The sequence below is a fragment of the Haemaphysalis longicornis genome, unplaced genomic scaffold (genome assembly GCF_048455015.1).
Source record: "Haemaphysalis longicornis isolate Haplotype H1 unplaced genomic scaffold, Haemaphysalis longicornis Haplotype H1 scaffold_5, whole genome shotgun sequence".
NCBI classification, from domain to species: domain Eukaryota; kingdom Metazoa; phylum Arthropoda; class Arachnida; order Ixodida; family Ixodidae; genus Haemaphysalis; species Haemaphysalis longicornis.
Window position 1 is genome coordinate 190,095,406 of NW_027526385.1, and position 22,544 is coordinate 190,117,949.

The 22,544-nt window shown below is 46.3% G+C and overlaps 1 protein-coding gene across 1 annotated transcript in view; it reads left to right on the forward strand.

Moving 5' to 3' along the window:
- The window catches only part of LOC144139561 (band 7 protein AGAP004871-like), a 62,614-nt gene extending 48,513 nt beyond the window's left edge, over positions 1–14,101 (forward strand). The window contains exons 5-8 of the mRNA XM_077671861.1: positions 2,973–3,176; positions 5,278–5,333; positions 6,091–6,169; positions 13,777–14,101. Coding sequence (XP_077527987.1) covers positions 2,973–3,176; positions 5,278–5,333; positions 6,091–6,169; positions 13,777–13,971 — 534 coding nt within the window. The 3' untranslated portion in view covers positions 13,972–14,101. The remainder of the gene's footprint in view (positions 1–2,972; positions 3,177–5,277; positions 5,334–6,090; positions 6,170–13,776) is intronic.
- Positions 14,102–22,544: the final 8,443 nt, after the last annotated feature.

Below are 22,544 nucleotides of genomic sequence, written 5' to 3' on the forward strand. Positions count from 1 at the left end.
TTACATGATACACAAATTCCGAAAAATGGAGGATACTACACAATGTGGACTCTGCTGGAAATACTGGACTTATATATCACGCCACCTTCACCAAGTGGGAGGAGTGGCTGGCCGACTCAACCGCTCGGGGCCAGAGACAGCTGACGGAACGTGCACACTTGCCCTTCAGCTACATACCCCGAGCTCCGGACTAGGGGCACCTACTCCAAATAAAAGTACTCTCTCTCTCTCCCGCGCAACCCTCAGAGAAGGGAAAATGGCCCTGCAGCGCTCTCGTCCATGGCGAGGCACGCATGCACGCAGCGACTCACGTAGGCGGCGGCGACCCACTTGCGGAGATGCATATCGTAAGCCTGCACTGGTTGCGGCACCAGGCTGCTAGCAAACTCGGCTGTAGGCTGAGCTAGACCGGGTGACCCACGTGATGAGTTGCCAAGAGCACGGCGCAGCTTTGGTCAAATGATGGTCAAATCCTGCGCGATGGCGAAACCGGTCGGTGAGATTATTGAATCTTTGCTTTAAAACGTGACCTCATAGGAGAAAGCGCGTTGTGAGCGCTCTTGCCGAAGGATCCTCTTCCCAGCATCTCTTGACCTTGCCTAGGACCCGGCCGTAATAGGAAAACGTACGTCCGGACGTATTTCGTGGGTTTTTTTAAGAATCATGCATTGCATTCGAGGCCGCTCCGCTTTCAAGCTGTAAGTGTCTTCGAACACTGGATTGCTGTGAAGTCCACGGGAAGGGGATTTTTCACGGTGTTATATAGAAAAAAACCTTTGTAAAACTAACCTTGTAAGACTGCCAATAAGCTTTCTCTCTTTCTTTTGTGTCTGAAGGCACTGCAAAAGCACTCCGAAAGCTGCGAAAGCTTATGGTTATTGCCTTGAAAGAGCGGACGGCGCGATTTGTCATCGCAGGAGATACTTTTACTGCAAAGCAGTATACCGGTAGGCAGGCAAGGAAATCTTCGTGCCCGCGTCAGCATAAAACTACTGGCTACACAAACATACATACCAGGGTACACCTGTCTACACCTTGGCTACACAACTAAACTGCTGGCACCGCCAGCCGACGAACCTAGGTCACCGTAGAAAAGAGAAGCGAGAGCCCACCGTCTTGCCAACTAAGCTATGGCCAGACGTGTAGAATGAGGAGACAGATGATTGGATTCAGCGTCTGGGGAGGGGAGATTGCTCTTTGACGGCGGCGCATGAAACAATAGTGAGGGGAAGTAGTGAGAGAGTTAACGTCAACGACGCGTACGCCCTCCTCCTGACCCTTAAAAAGACGCAAAAAGTGGCCGCTGAAACGGCGCGTTCCACACTGCGCGGTAAGGTGCCGTCACGTGCGACATGAAAGTAAGCAAAAAAAGAACGGAACTCCAGCTTACCCTGTTCTGGCAGTGGGCGCGCGAGCACTGTGAAGGCAGAAAATTCAAATCGCATTGGGTAAACCTTTGTTCAATTCATTAGGAGAAGAGTGAGATAGGAAGGCAAAGAGCTTAATGGGGGCTAGCAGTGAGCCGATGCCACGTTTGTGAATTCAAGTGACGCCGCATAGGTATTCTTTGTGGGTGTCGCTTACAGCTTTGTATTCCAACCACCATCTCATTGTGGATTGGAGCCAATTTCTTTCTATCTTCTGCATTCCTCTTGTTAGGGTTTGTTTTGTGGTTATGGAACATGCTCATCTGAAACCTAGAGGAAGACACCAAGTAGGCGTGATATAACTATACTGACTTCACTCTAGTGCGAGAACAATGTCCGGGTAGATAAAGAAAAAAGAATCATCTCACCCAGTGTCTGTTCTGGTGCACGTAGAGCAGCAGTAGTTTTTCTCTGGCTGAGGGTGCGCTTGTTCGTAATGTTCATTTAACGCTTCAAATTTTCAAAAAATTTAAATTGTTCGGTTTACCTGTTGTTATGTAGTCATTCTGCTGTGTTTGATGTCCTTGTTCATTCACGTTTAGTGGCTGCTCGGGCGCTAAGTGATATTGTTCAAGACGTTTTCTCTTCTTCTGCAGTCTTTCAAATAGGAAAATATTTCAGGAGGTGTTTTTAGACCTTTGATTCGAACGCCGCAAGTGTAATGAATGCTAGGTAACAAATTACGGTATTCACCAAACACATCTTTGTTTTTGTTATTTAGACTAACGCGTGGCCACATACAAGACAAAAGGTAAATATTTAGCGAGTATCTGCTCGAATAGCGACAGATGTAACCGAGACGAGTCTTCAGCCACCACTGTCACGTTACTGGCCGTCTTTTCACCCCGTCCACTCCTCACGCTGTTGCTCTGCCGTCTTGGTCCTCCCATAAAAACGCAAAGTAGGTTTGCTGAATTCAATTCAATTTTACCCTGTTCCCGCAGCTGGCACGCAAATAGTCTGCGACTGTTCGTTGCGGTTTCTTCTGCGCTCCAGCCACGAGTACGGTGCTAAAAAATAATGCGCAAAGTTTCCACATCGTTTTCAATGCGTGTTTTTTAGCGATCCGACCAACTACACGGCCGTTGGCCGTTTAATTCTAAATAAAGGAACGCTGGAGCGGTCACATAAGTGCTTACGTTTCGCCTGTAACACGCCTAATGTTTCCCTTTGGCTGAACAATGTTGACAGGTGTAAAGGATGATACCATTGTTATTAGTTGAGGAATAGTTTGCCTGTATATATATATATATATATATATATATATATATATATATATATATATATATATATATATATATATATATATATATATATATATATATATATATATATTCTCCAGTATTCTTTTAACTTCTGGCCGGCCGGCCGGTTTAGTCGAGGGACGGAGACACCAAAATGTTCTCGTTTATATCCCCCAAGAGACACAAACGTCTTATAACCTGAGGCCCTCTGCATGTCCCTCGTCAGTTTTACGCTATCAGAGCCACAAAGGCGCCTGTTCTGCATCAAGCGACCACCAATATTCTTTTCTGTGGATCACAGGTGCTGACCAAGGACTCTGTGACCGTCGCTGTGGACGCAGTGGTGTGGTACAGGGTGCAAGATGCGGTGCTGTCTGTTGCCAACGTGGCCAACGCTCACTACAGCACCCACCTTCTGGCACAGACCATGCTGCGTAACATTCTCGGCACCCGCAACCTGCACGAGATCCTCGCTGAGAGGGAGCAGATCTCCAGTGACATGCAGGCGAGCATGCGTGCGGCTGTATGCAAAGGCGTAGACATTGGAGGGCGGCCGGGGAGGGGGGCTATTTAGTCAACGCTAGGCTTAATGTGCTTGTTTAACCCTCGGCACTCCCGGCCAGAAATTCTAAGAAAGAAGAATAGGGCCTGCGGAAATCGGCATCACGTGTTCTTTTTGCGATTGATTCAGGTTTAACGAGCCGGCGCTACACATGAGATGAGGGCTTCTGCAGTGGAGAACTCCTGTTTAATTTTCACCACCTGGGGATATTTAACATGCGCCAAAATAGCGAACACACGGTCATTGCAACATTTTGGCTCAATCAGAAAATGTCTGCTTAATTGTCAGAGATTTATTTATTGGGGTTTCCCTTTTCTATGAACCATTCCACTAACTTGGAATGGCCGTCCCTCAGGCTATTCCAGTTTACAGAGTGATTGAAGATTACAATAAAGGTTACAGATACTGAGCCGTCGCACCAAATCTGTAATTGTTAGTCTTTCTCTTTGGAGCCGTTTATTATAATGTCGAAATTAGAAACGAAGCAATTCACAAGATATACACTTTTCTACGAAAACGAGAGGGATGAAATATTGATTGCTTAAATGCTGGCGATCGAATACTTCATGACGGCCGCACTAAATGACGCATGGGGTAAAATAAAAGTACATTCAGCGAGTTGAGTGCTGCAAAATTTAGGTGCGTGAGAAACACTTTGACAAAGTTTTTCAAGCAACCTATGAGAGCCCACAACGTTTGCCTGCTGTGTGAACTTCGTCAGACATGATGAGCGTAAGGACATGGGTCATTTTGTCACCTTTACTCACAGCCTATTAACTCAATCTGTATCAGCCGCAGATACGGAAGAGTAGCGGAAAAAGTTGTGCAGTCCAATTGAAAGGTTCTGCCCAACGCCTTCATTTGAACCACAGCAAACGCCGAGCTCACGACTTCGCGTTTGCTAGCGCCTCGCACGTGGGCACCAGAGAAGCAAAAAACTAGAACCCCTTTCCCGAGAGAAAGATGTCGGAAACATTAAGCTATCCCCCGCGCAACCTGTGTGAGAGTCAAAGGCCAAAAACCAAGGTACGTTGACCGTTCCGGAACGGTCAAGGGAGATCGATGTCCGCTTAATACACGGGATAGGCAGGTTCGATCCCCACCAGGTGGGAATTGTTTTTTTCTTGAGGCCCTTTTGGTGCCTTCACGTATCATCGTCATCGTTGTGTGAAACTTTTTGTGTAAAGTTGGCTTTCCGCCAGTGCTTTTTCCTCGGGCGAATGACGCCATCCATGAGGCGTAGAAAGCTACGGTTTAAGAGTGCACCAGTGAGGATGTACCTCCCAGAAGACGACGTCCTTCCATTTAGCCAGCCATACTCTTTGCTAGCTGTGAGCCAGATAATATGAAGGAAACGAGAATCTAGCGGCAACTGGCGTAAATGGCTGCCTACTTATTGCGAGGCTCCGGGACCGTCTAGAGCGGGAGTTTTCTCGCCCGGCATGCCGATCACGGGATACACCGGGAAAAGCCCACAAATGAGTGAATTACAACTGCGCGTCCTGAATTCTCGCTGAGCAAAGACAAAGGCACATGTATCGCCTGCAGGCGTTTTAAGTCCTGCTTAATATTTCCACCAAACAATTGTTTCCCATTGCAACTTGGAGAAGAAAATGTAGTTAAGGCATCACTTGTTGCTGATAAAAAAAGGTGTGCATGGAAAGCATAATGTCTTTAAATCTTTAAGGACTCGAGCCTGAACTGAACGCACACAAACATCTATTTTTTACACCTAGTTATTTACTAAGTTTACATATGGTTTATAAATAAGTAGAAAAAAGTTCATGTTTTGTACTGCTGCTCAATCGTACACTAATCAATGACTCGGTTTCTTGGTTATTTGTCAGCGCTGTGAACACCAAAACGTGGAACCTGAGAGCACGCATACAGATCACAACGAAGTACTGAGCGGTGATTTTTAGTTGCCTGTGAGAAAAATCAGCGCTATTCGTTACCGATTTCAGTGTTTACATTTGTAATTAGCAAGAAGTGTGTTGTTAAGCCGCTGCACCGCTGTCATGGTGCCGTTTTTTCTCACCTCCAGAGCGCCCTGGACTTGGGCACAGACCCTTGGGGTATCAAGGTGGAGCGGGTGGAAATGTAAGTCGCCTTATCAGACTACCTAGAATTTTTTCTCTTGCTCAACAGCAAAACGCCTGCACGGTGTCATGCACGGGGTTGCCAGGATGCCCAATTCTGTCTCATTTAGCATCCACCTCACGCCTGAAGCCATATTAACACTGGCATTACACAAGTGCTGGGAACATTGTTTCGGACGTGTCGACTTTATGGAAGAGCTGCTATTTGCTAAGGGGGTGGATCAAAACGTGGCTACGGCTGCGTCTACGGCCTGTGAACTAGAACACCGTTCCATTCAGGAGCGGACCACGGAACTGGTGCAAAAAATTGTAGTTATGCTGGTGGCCGGGTTTTTATTTTTTAGGTCCATTCAGGAGCGGACCACGGAACTGGTGCAAAAAATTGTAGTTATGCTGGTGGCCGGGTTTTTATTTTTTAGGTAATTCGGTTCTGCAGCCTGTCATCATCATCACCAGCCTATCTACGCCCACTGCAGGGCAAAGGCATATCCCTAACTAAACTAACTACAGCCTGTATGACCCGTTGAAGGCGCTTCGTTATTGTTAGCCTCACTTTAGTTCTACCTCGCGCTGACAGTTTTCTGCCCACAGCAACGCCTTCATATTTGTCAGTAGCTTCAATTCGCAAAAAAAACAAAACAATTACAAAACGGACAAACGAGGTTTTGTTCCGGGCGGGGGATATGTACGGAGTTAGGAAGACGCCATTCATGAGGCAAACTTGAACGGTGATGTTCTCCTCGTTATTATTATTCCAGCAAAGACGTCCGCTTACCTGTCCAGCTACAGAGAGCCATGGCCGCCGAAGCCGAGGCTGCCAGAGAAGCCAGAGCAAAGGTAAGATTCCCTGATGTCTCATCTGGGACCAAGGAAACCATGCACGTGCTAGGATTCTCCGTGACAACATCACTTCCTGTTTTTACATTTTATCCTTTCACAGCGATTCTCGATTTTCTGCAATATTGTCCTATTCACAAGACGTCTGCATTCCCGGCTATTCGCAGCATTGACCCAGAGACGCTTTGCATGGGGGGAACATTTAAAAATATTCTTTTCGTTCCTTTCGTGTTCTGATGGTCACAATCTGAGGTCAGTTTTGTGTTCGTTTTCCCAGTTTTACTGTTTTTGGTTCCGGATTTGTTCTATTTTGGGATGGCTATTTAAGTAACTAGAAAGAAATAACTTTTTTCTTCTGTTGCAGTCGGTACAGGTGTTTTGCGTTTCGTAAGTAAGGAAGTAAATTACTGCAGAAGGTTGAACAGAAACCGCCAACAATATGTTTAAAGGGACCACGCAACACTTTCGAAAAACGCTTTCACTCTTTCCTTCGCGACTGGAAGCACTGCAAAAGCCATAGTTATTGCCAGCACGGATCGACACTGCGTCATTTGGTCGTCGTACCAGATACGCCTTCCGTTTCTGCTTTGTTTTTGTGGCTTTATTCTTAAAGTTGCTATCGAAAAGCGTTCATTGCTCTAACTGAAGGAAAACCGGCCAACAGCCGGTACATGGCCTTAATGACGTAATTCGAGCGGTTAAAGAACGTCGAGACCGGGAAAGAGAGAAAAAATCTTTTGAGCAAGTTTGCAATTTTTCTGATGGGCATAGAGCAGTACGTTTTGGCTGAGGTACTTTGCGATCCCCTAATCTAAGTACTGGGTGTACTGGGTGGCTACGTTCTGCAAGGGTTTACGATTTCAAAAAAAAAGTTGAAAAAACGGTTGCAGGCTCCCTTTAAGAAAAATGCAGTTACGGGACCAATGAGCTGTTAAGACCTTACATGGCGATGTTTGGCTTTTACGTACACCACTAGGCAATAATGTGATACGAGATACCGTTCGCAGCTTTATTTATGGTATATTCCACCCAGGAACATAGCTTTAAACGCGGCATTACTCCTTTCGAAGTGGTGATGCCAGGGCCTAATGGCTAACCCGTTGAATATTGTAAAACAGATACGTAAAAGGGACACTGAAGGGTAATAACAAGTAGGCCTATATCGGCAGATTACGGTGGCGAAAATCTCATTTAATACACCATTCTAGCGTTTAGCATTTGGTGAAAAAGGCAGAAAATGTCATCAACGGAAAAACAGGTGCCTGGAGCCGTACGCTTTTGGTTGCTACGTTTTTTGACGTCGCAAACGTTGTGAATGGCGAGAGCTTATTGGAGAATCATTTACAGATGCTTTTCTCACAAGCACCTCTTAGGTGAATGAGCACGTGAAAAAAATGTAAACCGTAACTTTACGTGAGCTCGCCATCTTTGAAAAAACCATATACTACAGTTTTTATACATTCTGAGACGGGGTACTTCCCGCTTCAGAGTTGGAGATCATGTTATCTCTTTTGTTTCGGAAATGACGTGCTTTACAGTGTTGCGCAATTAGCAAAGTTAATAGTCTATCACGGTAAACGGCGGAGCTTCTGCAAGTAATCACACCGGTAGGAAGTTACAAAAGGGACAAGATGTTTATGCGACCCGCCTGAGCTTCTAATCTTGTGTTTTTCTCGCCCGGATATTTGAATGGGTAAAGCGTGCCCGCGCCTGGGTCGAACCATATCGCCCGTGGAAATTAAAGAGTAATTACTTTCTGCTTTTCCGTTCCCAGAAAGCCGCTAGTGATACACAACGTGTAAGCGTCGCACAGGTGCAACGTTGGTCCCGGCGGAATCCGGGCAGGACTTTTCAATTGCAATGTTCGCAGGCCGTAGTTTGTGGCCGGCCGTTTATTCAAGGAGCGTAGAAAAAGTCTCCTTCAATCGCAGCTTATCGTCTTGATTGATAAGCTGACGATTGAAAATCATGACGATAACCACTAACTCACCCACATCACAACAAGCTTATCCTGTTCGACTGCTTGAAACGGAGAGCACAATAGCAACAGATCCCCTTTCACATACGCACTGTTCACCGCTCCCGGAAGGCGGAAGCGGAAGCTTGCTCGAGCGGAGCGGGAGAAAGCGCACGCGGCGCACCTGTCTCACTATCACCTCTAAGGTTTGCGGCGATGGGCAGCGGTTGATGCGGTGTCGTTGCGATTCGCATCAACGATATGTCAAAAAGCATTTCCGGTTCTGCCGGGAACAAATCATAAACGTCCAAGCCCGCCTCTTGAGTTAGAGAAACGTTGTCTGCGTCAGATATACCTTGGAGACGTAAAATCTACCGTTGCGAGCGTGAGAGCGTTTAGACTGCACTCGTGCCTCTCCCCTGCTATGTGACGCAAGGGCTACGTCACAAGAAATGAAGGGAAAACAGAAGGAAGAAATGGAAGCTTTATTTTCCTATTTTTCTGCAATTAGCGCATTGTTGGTTGTCGACAAAAAGCCGATAGAGCTACGGAACCAGCCATCCTTAAGTTAAACAAACTTTTATTGATCGCTTAGTGTGCCCTAAATGGAATGGGATGCGGAGTGATATGAAGGAAGTCTCAGAGTCGTGTTATCATTACAGTACATTTTAGAAACCAGCCGAATGAAAGGTATAAATTGAGCAAAGATTTTGGGGCTGAAATTATATGTATCTATCCAGTCAGCTCTATTGCGCAAGTTGCACGGTTGGTGTCAGTAAGACGGCCTTCTTGTGTCGATAGGAGCTTGCTTTAATTGAAGCAGTAGGAAAAACAGGAAGCAGTATGGAAATCGCCTTCATGTTATGACTCCTTAAAAATGGCGTGCTTACTTTGGGGAGGCCGGCCCTCTGAGATAGGGGTACCACATCATCCGCTCTACTGCGCGAGCTGATTCACTAAGTTCTGCTCTCAGCTTGCACACTCATTTTAGGGTCAGTCGCGGACACCATTACAGTCATGTGCCATGGTAGGCTCATACCTCGTTCAGTTGGGTCAGCGAACTGAAACACTGTTACAAACGGAATCAGGATGAACTCGTCGTTTGGCTTTCATTCTTCATCCTAATTTAGTAAAAATTGCACCCGTAACTTCAATCAAAATGAAGCAATGATGGATTTATATGCACGCTATTCGAACGACTGCGGGCGTGTTATATGCCACTGAGATACTGCATGAAGTTACGTTTCAGTGCACAGTTAGTGGAAGAAATAGGGATCTGTTGGCCGCCAATTCTGGGGTCGCTAAACCTGCTTTTCATGGCTGTCTGGATACACCACAAAAAAAAACATTGGATTTGTGAAACAAAAGGTTGCCGAAAAAGCTTCGGAGAAACAGCAGCATAAGAAACATATTAATGAAGTCTACGGGTATCTGTTTTTAAAGAAAAGAGAAACCGCTTATAGAGCTTTCAACATGACTGTAATGTTTAGTTTAGAACAATTCTAGGTTCGAAATGTAAAATTATGCACAGCAAGCGTTTTGAAATAGGATCTAAATTTTTCATCTTTAATAACAATAAATCAAACTTCGTTTGGCGCATTAGCCATCCTATCAACAGGCACATAAACCAAATGTAAGGCATGTTATAGCAAATAATCGAAATAATTACGGGGTCTTCTCAAAGCTTCGTAATCGGAACAAACCGAGAAATGAAGCATAATTATGTCCATAAAGCCGAAGTCTCAAAATATAGATGGCTCTGCACGCCCTGCAACGTGACGTGTGGTGCATGAGGTCTTGCCCAAATTGACTAGCTACTTTGAACGTGCACGCCGTTGTATGCTGGACAGTGAGAAAGTGTACGAAATGAACGTTTCAAAATCTGACAACTTCGGCTTGCTTGTGGTGAAAGTAATACTGTAGGGAGGCAATGCGTTAAATACCTCAGTAAATGCGCGGCCCAAATTATCAAAAGAGACTATGGAAAGTATTACAATCTTTGCAATAGCACACGCCGCGCCTGTAAAAACTCTTACCGATATTAGCACAGTCACTACGTCTTATTCCCGCACAAAAACAGGTAATACATTACAGTATGCTCTACGTTCGAAAATGTGTCACTACGATCCAAAAATTAGCGTAGAGGGCTAGCCTAAAAACCATGCAGAATGTGTCTTCCGGAGCCAAATTTTTAAGAAATTATTTGTCTGCGCATGTGTCATTCGCGAACAGTTTAGCTCTTTGTGTTAAAATGTGCTTCGTAGGCGCAAAGTAAAATACATCGAGTTAGTTCAGCAGGCGATACTTCTATTGGAGTAGGAAACAGCAACCTACGCAAGACATCGACTGTAATTTAGTTTAGGAAAACTCTACTTCTGTTAGAGCAAACGCAGAGAGAGAGAGAGAATGAACATTAATGGCGTGTAAGCACTGCGTGGCGACTAGTACTGCACTTGCGAAGAATGCAAGCTTAGGTGGAGTCTGTAGATTTGCCGCGTATATTTATTAAACCTGGTCATTGGGCGGAGTAATGACCAGCCCCCTTGCAATGCTTCGCCCCTTAATAAACAGCATCATCGACACCCCTGTAGGACCCACTTGAACCCACCTGCCACCTCCTTTCGTAGGATCAGCCAAAGTGGTCCCCGCTGTTTGAGCTGGCTGTTGCTCCTCTCACTGCTCAATAGATTTGTTATGAACTCGAACTGAGTAGTGGCTGTTCGGGCAGGCACACATCATAAGACTGAAGGGGAACAGTGCTCCGCATTACCGCCAACGTGGACTCCTTCGGCGAGATTGCGTAATGCATATCAGTTAGGGTAACGTATTTGTCGCCAAGAGCTCAGGTGAGCGCTCGTACTCTTTACTTTAGGTGGGGACTGAAAATACTGCATCTAGACGTTCCAAACCGATACTGCTTACTCATTTTGTGATATGTGTCGAGAGGAAACTACGGCGCCAGCCAGTCACTCCACCGTGCCTCAGCTATACCTCGGGCGTCACGTGTGCCGCGACGTTGCCTTGTGACACGAGTAGGCCGGCGTCCCTACCAAGCTTATCGTTTTTCCGGTCGACGCCTGAAGAAATTTCGCCCACTCAAAACCGCAGTCGATCCATACGCAGAAATGAAACGTGCGAATTGATGGCCGGATATTAAGAGATCAAGTTTGTGCCTGAGCAGGAGGAACCGCCTGTGAGGAATGTGAGGATAATTGTTTTTAGACAACCGAGTGTACAAGCAAAATATTTTGGAACTGAAGTGCATTTTCCAAAACAGTGTATTAATGGCAAATATGTATGAAATCGGTAGTAGAATGAAATACGCTGTTGAAATGGGCGTATGGAATAACGTACCAGAAAAGTCAGCCCAACCGCTATCCCCTTTCAGTGTCCGTTTTATCATAGCAATGCTGAATTTTTTGACCCCCAAAACTAACACTTTCAAGACAAAGGGCTTGAAATTCAACTCGAGTAGCAAGAGATAACGACATTGAAATTACTCCGCCAGTCTACAACCCTTTTCTTTTGTCAGCAGTAGTAAACACTTACAATTATGACTGAATATTTGTGATACCGTACAGCCGTTAAGCTGTTTCTGTCTACAATGCTACATGGTGGCCTGTTTATCGGAGGATGTGGCGAGAGCCTACGCAAAGTTAATATAAAGTTGCTGGAAAGTTTCAGCAAGTGTGAATGATTAGGCAAGCAATGTTTGGCCCGCCGCCCCTTACGGACCGTGTTTAAATCCAATGCACTGCGGCTCGATTGTTAGAGTACAAGCTGTGTTTGGGTTACTTATTTGACACACTTCTGTCTCGATTACCCAAAGGCCACAGCTGCAGAAAAGCCGGCTGTCATACTTTGAGTTTCCCTCCTTGCCACAAGAAAAGAACAAGAGCTATAAAAAAAATCAGCGTAATGTCATTCGACCAAGTTATCACAATCAGAGGACAAAATGAATACAATTTTTTTATTGGGAGTGATCAGTTGAAAGAGAAACATGCAACAAGCTTTGAGCTTTTTGTCTAAATATTAAGTGCTTTCATAATGTAAAAACAATCGCAACGTGTACCTGGATGAAAAGAAAACAAAATACTTCAGCCATAAGTTGCTGCTTTACGGCTAGCAAAAAGCATTGAGCACAAAATGTTTATCTCTTTTTCGAGGCGGGAACCACTGGCGTGCTTCACTGACGTTATCTAACGATGTCGGGGCTAGTGACTGGATTCCATCTTATTGCAGCAATGAAGGCATTCAATTAAAATTTCAAGAAACTCGCCGCTAAAGTAAAGTAAAAACTGGAAGACGCATTTCGTGCGGCGACCCAATCAAAAAGCGGCGTTTTGTGGTGGCAAGAACTACAGGATTCGCCATTATTCTGGGCACAACTGTAGTAGGAAAAGTGTTAATCGCAAGTATTGCAGGTTCCCGTTGCAACTGTGGTTCAACATTCTGTCTTCATGGCAAAGCCATTTCCCACCAAATGGCGCCTCACCAATCAATAAAAATAGGCAGCATAATGGTGCTAATGAATCCAAATTTTACAGTATGACTCCCATAACCAGAAGAAGTATTTCCGTTTAAAAAATGGCTAAGTTGTTCTCGATTTTAAAAATGGGCCTCGGGTACACAGGAAGAATAGAAATAACCACACACTCTCAAGATTGGTCATATTTGCATACTGGAGGTGACTGAATGTGTGCGATGTGGCCTTCGATACGCACCCATGCACTGGAAACAATTACTGATGCGTACATGAGTAAAGTGAACGTAGTAATTATATTATCAGCAGTCAGGTCACCAGCAATGCCTTTTCACCGTACACGTCATTTCCTTGGTTATGCGAGCACAGATGTGTCTCGAATAATCGTAAGGAACAGTACAACAAAAAAACAGAGGAAAATGCTGCCACCGAAGGTGAAAAGGCATGTTCCGTTGGAATATAATAGTTTCACAAAAACTATACTACACTGAATTACTTACTGTCCTCACACTTTTTCGTCACATAAGATATGCGAAGTCTAGTTGTTTCGTTGTACATAAAAAAAGTTAGCTGAAAACGAAAACTCCAATACCGTTCATTCGTAACGTCCGCTTTATACCCCCACTTGTGCATTCTTTTTACTCCGGTTGTAATGTTATCACAAATAATTTGCCTAGCACACTTATGTACCTCTACCTTCAACCTGTGTCAGGAGTTGTTTGTGCGATGACCTGTTTTGTAACCCGCTCGCTAGTTACCAGCTAGTTACCACGAAAACGTAGCAGCACTGTTCATGCAGCGGATATCTTCCACAGGGAAGGGTGCTATTTGAAACGCCACCCTAGCAGGCTACCTTTCTTGGTTATGTATAAGAATCCTAATTTAATTAGTTTCGAAAAGCTGCTGCTCATGGGATAGGCCTCATGGTCTGCACATCTGTAGAACTTTGTGGTAGCACATATGAAACGTCATTTTCAATACAAAGTAATGTTTTCAGTTTAGTGCAAACCGATTAAATAGCTTTAGAAGACGGTTACGTGCTTCATGGAAGTAATGCAATGTGAAAAAAGCAGAATTTCGAAGTAAGTATGAACTTGCGGACCTCTTTCAAGTTGAAGACGTGGCTGGCGATGCGCTGTTTACGCATATTTTGTTGACCTTGCGCAGTTGATTGCAGCTGAAGGCGAGCAGAAGGCCTCCCGGGCGCTGAAGGAGGCCGCAGACACGATGGCCCTGAGCCCTGCCGCACTGCAGCTGCGATATCTTCAGACACTCAACACCATCTCCGCCGAGAAGAACTCCACCATCATCTTCCCAGTGCCCATAGATTTCTTAGCTTGCTTCATGCCTGGCAGATGGTAGCATCGTGAAATCGACGCGGCCCCATGGACGATTTGCGCTCTTTACATCGAGGGCATCTGCCAATTCTGCTCTGTTTGATGAAGCCTCCGTATTTATCTGCCCTATCGCCTCACTACAATAAAACAGTGCACCGACGTTTGTTACTAGATGGTCCGTTGTTTCATACAAGCCAACAGAACAAATTCAGCCTTCACGTATTGTTCAAAGTAATTGGACTACCCATGTTGCACGGGCTTGCTGGAAGAAGGTGGGTAGTTTTCTTATTCCCATTTCTTTAGGTAGGAATTACAGCCTTTCTTTTTTCTTACTTTTTTTGACCCAGGGCAATTATTTTGACAGCAATAAGGTTCCGATCGGTGCCATCGCCAATAGCCAATGCAATGGAGTTTGTTGGGAGGTTGGCTCTAATACTGAAAATTTCGGTGAGGAGTTTCGCCCTACATGCGTCGATTGGAAGGTTTACTCGCACATCCATGGACTGAGCTTTCAGGAAGTGCGGTGCTTCTTTTTGTTGAATGATGCTCGAGGGCTAAAATTATGTTCTGATCTCAAACAATAATTCGGAATATTATTTGTATGATGCCTGCGGTCACCTAACAAAGCTAACCAGAAGGCTATCAGAATTGATTAAAACACGGGAACGTGGAGCATAAAATTGAACTTCCCGTAAAATTATGCAGCGATGTACGTATTGTCCTTACAAATATACGCTACATTGAGAGATTCTAACAGGACGGACCCAAAAATAACAAAAGCGCAAAGGGTGTGGTCAAAAAAACACGTGCAGTAGACGGGAAGAGCACTTGTCCATCCTGCTTGTGTTTCTTTTAAATGCAGAGCATTTCAGTAACTCACGATGTCACCCGCGTTGGCGTCCGTAGTCCGCGTCCGCATCGCTCCCCCTACACTACATAAAAAAATAATACTTGCCGGCGCCAGGTTTCGATCCTACGACTCTGCGGGCGGATCGCAAGGTGCACGGTACTCTACCAACTGAGCCACAAAGCCGACACAGAACGGAAGGTTACGAGCGTGCCTTATATCCTTGACTCATTCAAACTACGCCAAGAAGCTGCTGATACAACGCATTCACTACCACCAACTCCCCAAACACTAAATTTACGACAGTAAACTCAAAATGTGGCCGTGCAACGCCGGCACGTGCGGGCAGAAAAGCACAAAGAGAACTGAACTCCCGCTGGCGCAGTTTCAGGCAGGGGGCGCGCGAGCACTGCGCAGGCGGGAAATTTCAATCGCATGGGGTGGTAGCAGTAAGCCGATAACGGCGCTACAGCCCATTATGGCGAACCACTGCTCTGCACTTCCGACAGCTTTCACATTGAGTGGAACGGCTTTAATTTTTTTCGACGTCCTGTTCCCTCTTTTTATTTTTGAAGCCATAAATGAACTCGCCTAAAAAAGCGTTATCAGAAGTGTTTCTCGAACGCTCTCTATCTTTGTGTTATTAATCTTTAAAGGATTTTGTCAAACAATCAGGATGTCTTTCTTCCCGCCAAAATATTATATTACTTTTTCTGCTCAAGTTTATACTGTTCACAAATGAAACCTTAAAAGTATGGCTGAAAATTACATTAACTGTTCCCCATGGTCATTGAGTTGATTTGAGTGGTCTCCCAGCGTCTAATGAGCGTCTAGTGCCAAATAAGAAATAAGGACTAGAGTCTCCACCTCCCCACCGAGGAAGGTTCTCTGTCTCTTTGTGGATATCACAATGACCATATTCCCGTTAATTCGCCCTCTTCGTTTCCAGTGTATCTTATCTGCCAGAGCTACATAGTATCATCTCTGTCGGGGAAGGTGTCGTACCGGGCTAGGTAAGGGTGTTTACGGTGAGCGTTTGGTAGATCTTGAGGTGACACACGTGAATAATATCCGACGAAGAGGTCACGTAGGATATGCAGAGTAGAAAATCAAAAGCCTCGTATGTGAAATCAATAATCTGACGCACGCATGATCACGGCTTTGATTGGGACTTTATATTCCCGAAAAACCCGCATGCTAAACATACGTCCACAAGGGGAAAAAAACTGCCGCCGCTTACACGAGTGGTGCAAAACTGGCCAAAGACAGAGGTGGGGGCCTACCTCCCTTCGTCGGAGCCCAACCTGTTGAACCACGCATGCATTTTTGAACTTCCCACTGAAAGGTATCCATGACGCCACGCCCGCATCGTTTTTTTTTCGCCCCTTTCACACCTATCCCAAGCGGAGCGCGTTAGCCCGCGCTCGAACACGAGGCACCCGGCTTTGCCAACTCGGCGTCTTTAGCCCGGGCTGGGATATGCTCCCGATTTTTATTTTATTTGATTCCTTGGCGAAAAGCTAGGGTAGGCTGAATCTAAAGCGGAATGAACCCTGAGGCACCCTGTTCACAGTGTACGCAATAAAAGTTGGGTTCGCCAATTCAAACAAGTATAAACGTAATACTGTCACATATCGTTACTACGATCACCACATTACTGAATTTCTTAAATTTACGAATATTTTAAGGATACCCGCCAGATTGCCCTTATGTTCAATGTAAAAATATTTAAGAACTACACTACGAATTTCTATATAGCGCTTATTTTCAAAAACGCGCGTTATTTATTTTATTCAGTATAATCGAGGAGCGAATTTGGCTGACGAATTCGGCTGTAACGATTTTCTTCAGTATAATCGAGGATCGAATTCGGCTGACGAATTCGGCTGTTACAAATTCGGCTAACAGTAAGAGTGTTGCAACTCTCGCGTGAAACAGAAACCGCCGTTTCTCTGTGTATTCCCTGATCGCAGTAGCTATCACCCTCACCATGTCGAGTGCAAATAGCTAGCGCCACCACAAAGCGGTGGTTTAGTCTGCTGTAGCATAGCAGGCCTGGCCGCGCATGCCTCCTTTCTCTCTCTTTGTGTTGGGTGACTCTCATGCAAAGAAACCACATGACCACAGGAAACATTACTCCAACAAGAAAACACTTCAAACTCAGCAAGAAGATGACAAAGTAGACGACGCAAGGAACGCGGCGCCAAGGTCATTGCCCGGGCTACGGCGATGAGCGCTTCAGATTAGAGCACGAGCTTGCGCCGGACGCGGGCAAATTGGAAGCGGCCAGCGACATCGGCTGGCGGCAGAGGGGAGCCAGAGAAGAACTCCGAAGGGACGCGAGAGACTGGGATGCGCAGTGGACTGGCGACCAGACCCGTGCCGTGCCCCAGGTAGTCCTCCACAGGCGCAACCTCCAGAACTTCTCCTCCGCAGGGAAGTCGTCTCACCATGCATCGGTGAAGGACATCGACGCCTCAAGACAGCTGCGTTGGCTTCTCTGCAAATGCAGCTGGGAGCACGCTGTACCACCGCGGCCAGCACATCATCTTGACCTTGCAACACCACGACTGCGCCTCGGGGGCGTGAGGTAGTTCAACTCCGTTCCGGCAGCGAACACATATTTCGGACATTTCATTACCGTACTTAGCCCTCGCCCTTCATTCCCGGACATTGACTGTTCCCCGTATGCTTCAACTCTTTACTATGTCCTACACCATTTTTTCACCGTTCCTCAGTGTTTATTAGTTTCCCGCTGTTCTTTAGTTTATCTCTGTTTGTTGTGTGTATTTGTTCGGGTTTCGGGTTACATAAACAAAAGGTCTCGTTTTCACAGTGTATTATATTCTTTATTACTGTCCCCCGAACCCGACAATAATTGGCGTCCATGACATGATAAGACCAGTTCGTTTCATAATGCCCATAAACCCTACAATGGACACAATGAAGCTCATTGCCATGGGCGAACTCTTGGGCTTGAGTGGCGAGGGATTGAGGCAGTGGCTCCAGGCGGAGCAGAAGCACTTGCGCGATGAAAGAGCGTTAGAACTCGAGCACGAGCGGGTGAAATCAGAGCAGGAGCGGGGGAAAGCCGAGCAAGAGCGGGCTCGTGCAGAAGTCGAAGAACGCCATTTGCAGCTGCGGATTCGCTTGGCGGAACTCAATTCAGCGTGAGGAGAGGGGGCCCAAACAGATGGCGAGGGAGAAACCACTGGTCAGGCTCAGGCTGCCACCCCGCAAAGCTTCAGCGCACGCAAATTTCTGCCGCCTTTTGAGGATGCTCGAGATGATCTCGACGCATACCTTAAACGGTTTGAATGCGTAACCCAAAGTCGAAGCTGGCCTAAGTCGAAATGGGCCATCGCCATCAGCACGTGTCTTACCGTAGAGGCACTGAAAGTCTACGGTCGCCTTTCCCCACAAGAGTCACAAGACCATGACCAGGTCAAGCTTGCATTACTGCAGCGCTTTCGATTCACCGCAGAAGGCTATGGGCAGCGCTTCCATCACTCGAAGCCGGAGAAAAACAAAACCGATAAACAATACGCCGCTCGACTGAAAGGGTATTTTGAGCGGTGGGTAGAACTATCTAGCATAGTCAAAACCTTCGACAACCTCGCTGATTTGTTAACCACTGAGCTACTTCTCTCTAACTGCCACAGAAAACTCGCAATGTTCGTGCGGGAGAGGGAGTTCAAAACAGTCTCTGAGACCGTGACCGCTGCTGACCCTTTTATGGATGCCCAAAAGCAACTTGTTGTTTTTCAACGATAATACCGGGGAACAACGAAACCCGGCAAAGATTGAAGGTAACGTTGAACGGCAGGCTAGTCTCGGCCCGGATGTGGTGAGGAAAGAAAAATGGAGGATGACTAATGCCGTCTTAGACGTCCGTGCAGGAATGGGTAATATGCCTGTTTCGAAAGGCAGACTCGAAGACAAGCCGGCCATCATTTTGAGAAACACGGAAACTAACACAGTAATCGTTTGCCAGTTTCTCGTTCTAAAAGCGGTACTTACCCGCACCTCTTGCATGTTACAGTTAGCCAATGGAAAATGTGTCACTGCCCCAGAAGCGAAAGTGTTCATCGAGTCTCTGTTTTTCACTGGAATGGCGTTGGTAAGCTGTTTGAAATCTCCACTGTGCGATGTGGTCATTGGCAATGTTCTAGGGGAACAAGACTGAGGATCTAGCCCGGAGTCCAAACCGACTGAGCCCCGAAACAGGATCGTCCGCTAACTGTAACACGTCGAAACTTCGGAGAATAGACGTAGCCAGAGAGCTGGTGAATACCGGTTACGATGACGATCCAGACGGCTGTCAATAAAGCCAATGGTTCCCTGTGTATCCGAGCAGAGTGTTTTACTCGAAACGCCGAAAGCCCATAAATCCACTGTAATACGCTCCAACGCACTGCGGTGTTATTTTCTTGGCTTGGCGCTCATTTGGTGTACGTTCAGTTTCACGAAGCTTGACTACAGTTGGTCAGCATGTGGGTTAAGTTGTGCTTGTGTGCCATTGTTTAGTATGATGATACTGCTAAAGACTAGGAATGGCGTTGGCATGCTATATCATGAGAGTTCCGCCGACAGTTTCGTGAAGTTTTGGTGAACGGTGCGTGGTAGGAGTGCGAACATTTCGTGGAGTGATATTGAACTGTGCGTGGGGTGTGAACATTTTTCAGTGAAAATTGCTTGAGTAGGAGGACGTGTCATGCCAAGAAATCACATGACCACGGGAAACATTACTCCAACAAGAAAACACTTGAAACTCAGCAAGAAGATGACAAAGAAGACGATGCAAAGCACTCGGCGCCAAGGTCATTGCCCGGGATACGGCGATGAGCTCTCGAGATTAGAGCACGAGCTTGAGCCGGACGCGGGCCAATCGGAAGCGGCCAGCGACAGCGGCTGGCGGCAGAGGGTAGCCAGAGAAGCACTCCGAAAGGACGCGAGAGACCGGGATGCCCGGCGGCCCGGCGACCAGACCCGTGCCGTGCCCCAAGTAGTCCTCCACAGGCTCAACCTCCTGAACATCTCCTCCGCAAGGAAGTCGTCTCACCATCCATCGGTGAAGGACAGCGACAACCCAAGACAGCTGCGTTGGCTTCTCTGCAAATGGAGCTGGGAGCACGCTGTACCACCGCGGCAAGCACATCATCTTGACCTTGCAACACCACGACTGCGCCTCGCGGACGTGAGGCAGGGCAACTCCGTTCCGACAGCGAACACATATTTCGGACATTGCATTACTGTACTTAGTCCTCGCCCTTCATTCCCGGACATTGACTATTACCCGTATGCTTGAACACTTTACCGGGTTGTACACCGTTTTTTCACCGTTCCCCAGTGTTTATTAGCTTCCCGCTGTTCTTTAGTTTATCTCTGTTTGTTTTGTGTATTTGTTTAGGATTTGGGTTGCATAAACAAAAGGTCTCATTTTCACAGTGTATTATATTCTTTATTATTGTCCCCCGAACCTGACAGTGACCATAGCCGGTCAATGGGTCTTCACGCTAATCACGTGTATAGGAAGGGAGTTCTTTGTTGTGGGGAAATTCGCTGCGAAGGTCGTAGCGATCTAAAGACGAAGGCACCTGTCGACAAAGCAAAGAAGAAGCGAGAGCACTCATTGTATTTAGGATGGTGATGACGCAAAAGAAAACGTCTGGGGTTCACCAAACGAAGATGAAGATGAGATCGTGTACAACGTTGATGTTTTAGTGCTGAACGAATTCCCCACATGCACTGTTCGGTGTAATGAGGTATACGATAAAGTGCTGTGCAAGGTGAAATATGTAGAGGCGTTCGTAATCGGTCGTGCGTGCTGCAAGCGCAAAAAAAAATATTTTTTTTCAGATAAAGTAGCTTTGAAATGAACGCAAATTATTTATTTGAGAGTTTTGCTCTCAGCAAACTGGTTTCTGCTATTGTATGTCATTTTGATTCCTAGGCTTAAGTTCAGTGACAAAATGTATACATGGACCAAGACTTGAAACAATAAATCCTTCAAGTATTTAAACGGCTGAATTAGAAACCCATCTATAACTTAGCTTTACTAGACCGTAGATATGTGAAAGCTGACAACACTTCTGCTTCTTGTTCTTCGCACGGGGCACCTTGACTAATCTTTGTGATTGTATTGGCGACACCGCGGACAACTAGCCCTTATACTCACGCAGTAACCCACCGTGGTAATGAGTTTTAAGGTGAAGGGTAGAAACCTCATACTGTGGCCGTCAGAGCCGACGTCAAGCTCGGGAGGATGTGTTCGCTCTCTGTTTACCAGGCAGGGAGCTTCGGGACCTCTCTCGGTATCAGGTTAAGACGAGCGAATACCCCCGTCCCCTGCTTATACACTATGCTGTATGGCATTTTCACCCCCCTTCTCCAAACGTGATGGGTAACTGAAAAGGGGCCGCAACGAAGTATCATTTCCTTCCTTACCAACAATCTGTCTCCTAAAGCCAGCCAAACATCCCCGCTTCCTAATCATTGAGTCTGTTGAAAAGAAAAGCGTGTTGCCTCTCTGCCCGTGTTCTTGGTCACATAGTTTATAGAAGGTATAGTAGGGGAATCCTAGAAAGCAAAGAAACAGGGAACCGAGAAACTGTTGGCCGAATTCAATACCTAGCAGCAGGCAACACATAGTCTGAGCCAGACACGCATCGCAGATCTTGCCATCACGGTCACGCCCCACCGAAGCCTTAACCGCTCGCAGGGCGTGATCTCAGACCCTGAACTCATGATAGAAACCGAAACCATCTGCTGGGTGCATGAAATTCATGGTGAAATCACAGTGAGGCGCATAACGATACAAAGAGAAGACAAATTCTACTAAACACCTGATCTAAACCTTTGACCGATCAACACTTGCAGAACTCATTAACGCAGGATACATTCGATGTTCAGCTCAGCCATATATATATACATCCATAACCCGCGGCGCTGTTTTAACTGTCAGAGGTTTGGGCATAGTACCAACTCCTGCCGTGGCCGGCTTACGTGTGGAAAGTGTGCCCAGCACGACCATCCCTCTGACAACTGTCTACTGCAAGCCCTCACGTGTGCCAACTGCCAAGCACCGCACGCTGCATATTCGAGAACCTGTGAGAGGTTCAAACTTGAGAAGCAAATCATCCACATCAAGGTCACTGCAAACAGCACCTTCCAAGAGGCGCGAAAGAGGTTCGCCGCTTTCCCCTTGCGGAGTAACGCTGATGCAGCTCGGCGGGGACAGAGGAATGACCACCGTAGTAAGCAAGCGGCAGCATCGCCAATACGCGTCTTCAACAAAGGCGCACTGTCGTCGAGCCAGAGGCAGACCGGAGAGAAAGGAATGCGCGGCTGTGCGGAGCGTCTTCCGCTACAAACTCATACAGCGCCAACAATTCCTGCTGTGTTTAGTAACTTGAGATGCTTGCAAAATGGAAAACTTCAGGTAGATGCAAACAATAATTTTTTTCAATGTTGGACCCATCAGGCTTGAAGCTGCATCATGCTACTGCCTCTCTTCTCACACCCACCCACCTCTCACCTTCTTTCCCTTCCGTCTTGCCCGTGACACGATAAGCACAGTGTAAGGGGTTCACTGTAAAAATTGTTTGCTCGAAAAAACAGAAATTTTCTGGCAGCTGTCCTGCCAGAAATTTTCTGTAAAGTTATGTTTTCTGTTTTTAATGTTTCTGTTATTTTACAAGCATTTTCTGTTTCTCACTACAGAGAATTTATGTCAATTCCCTGTTTTCAGT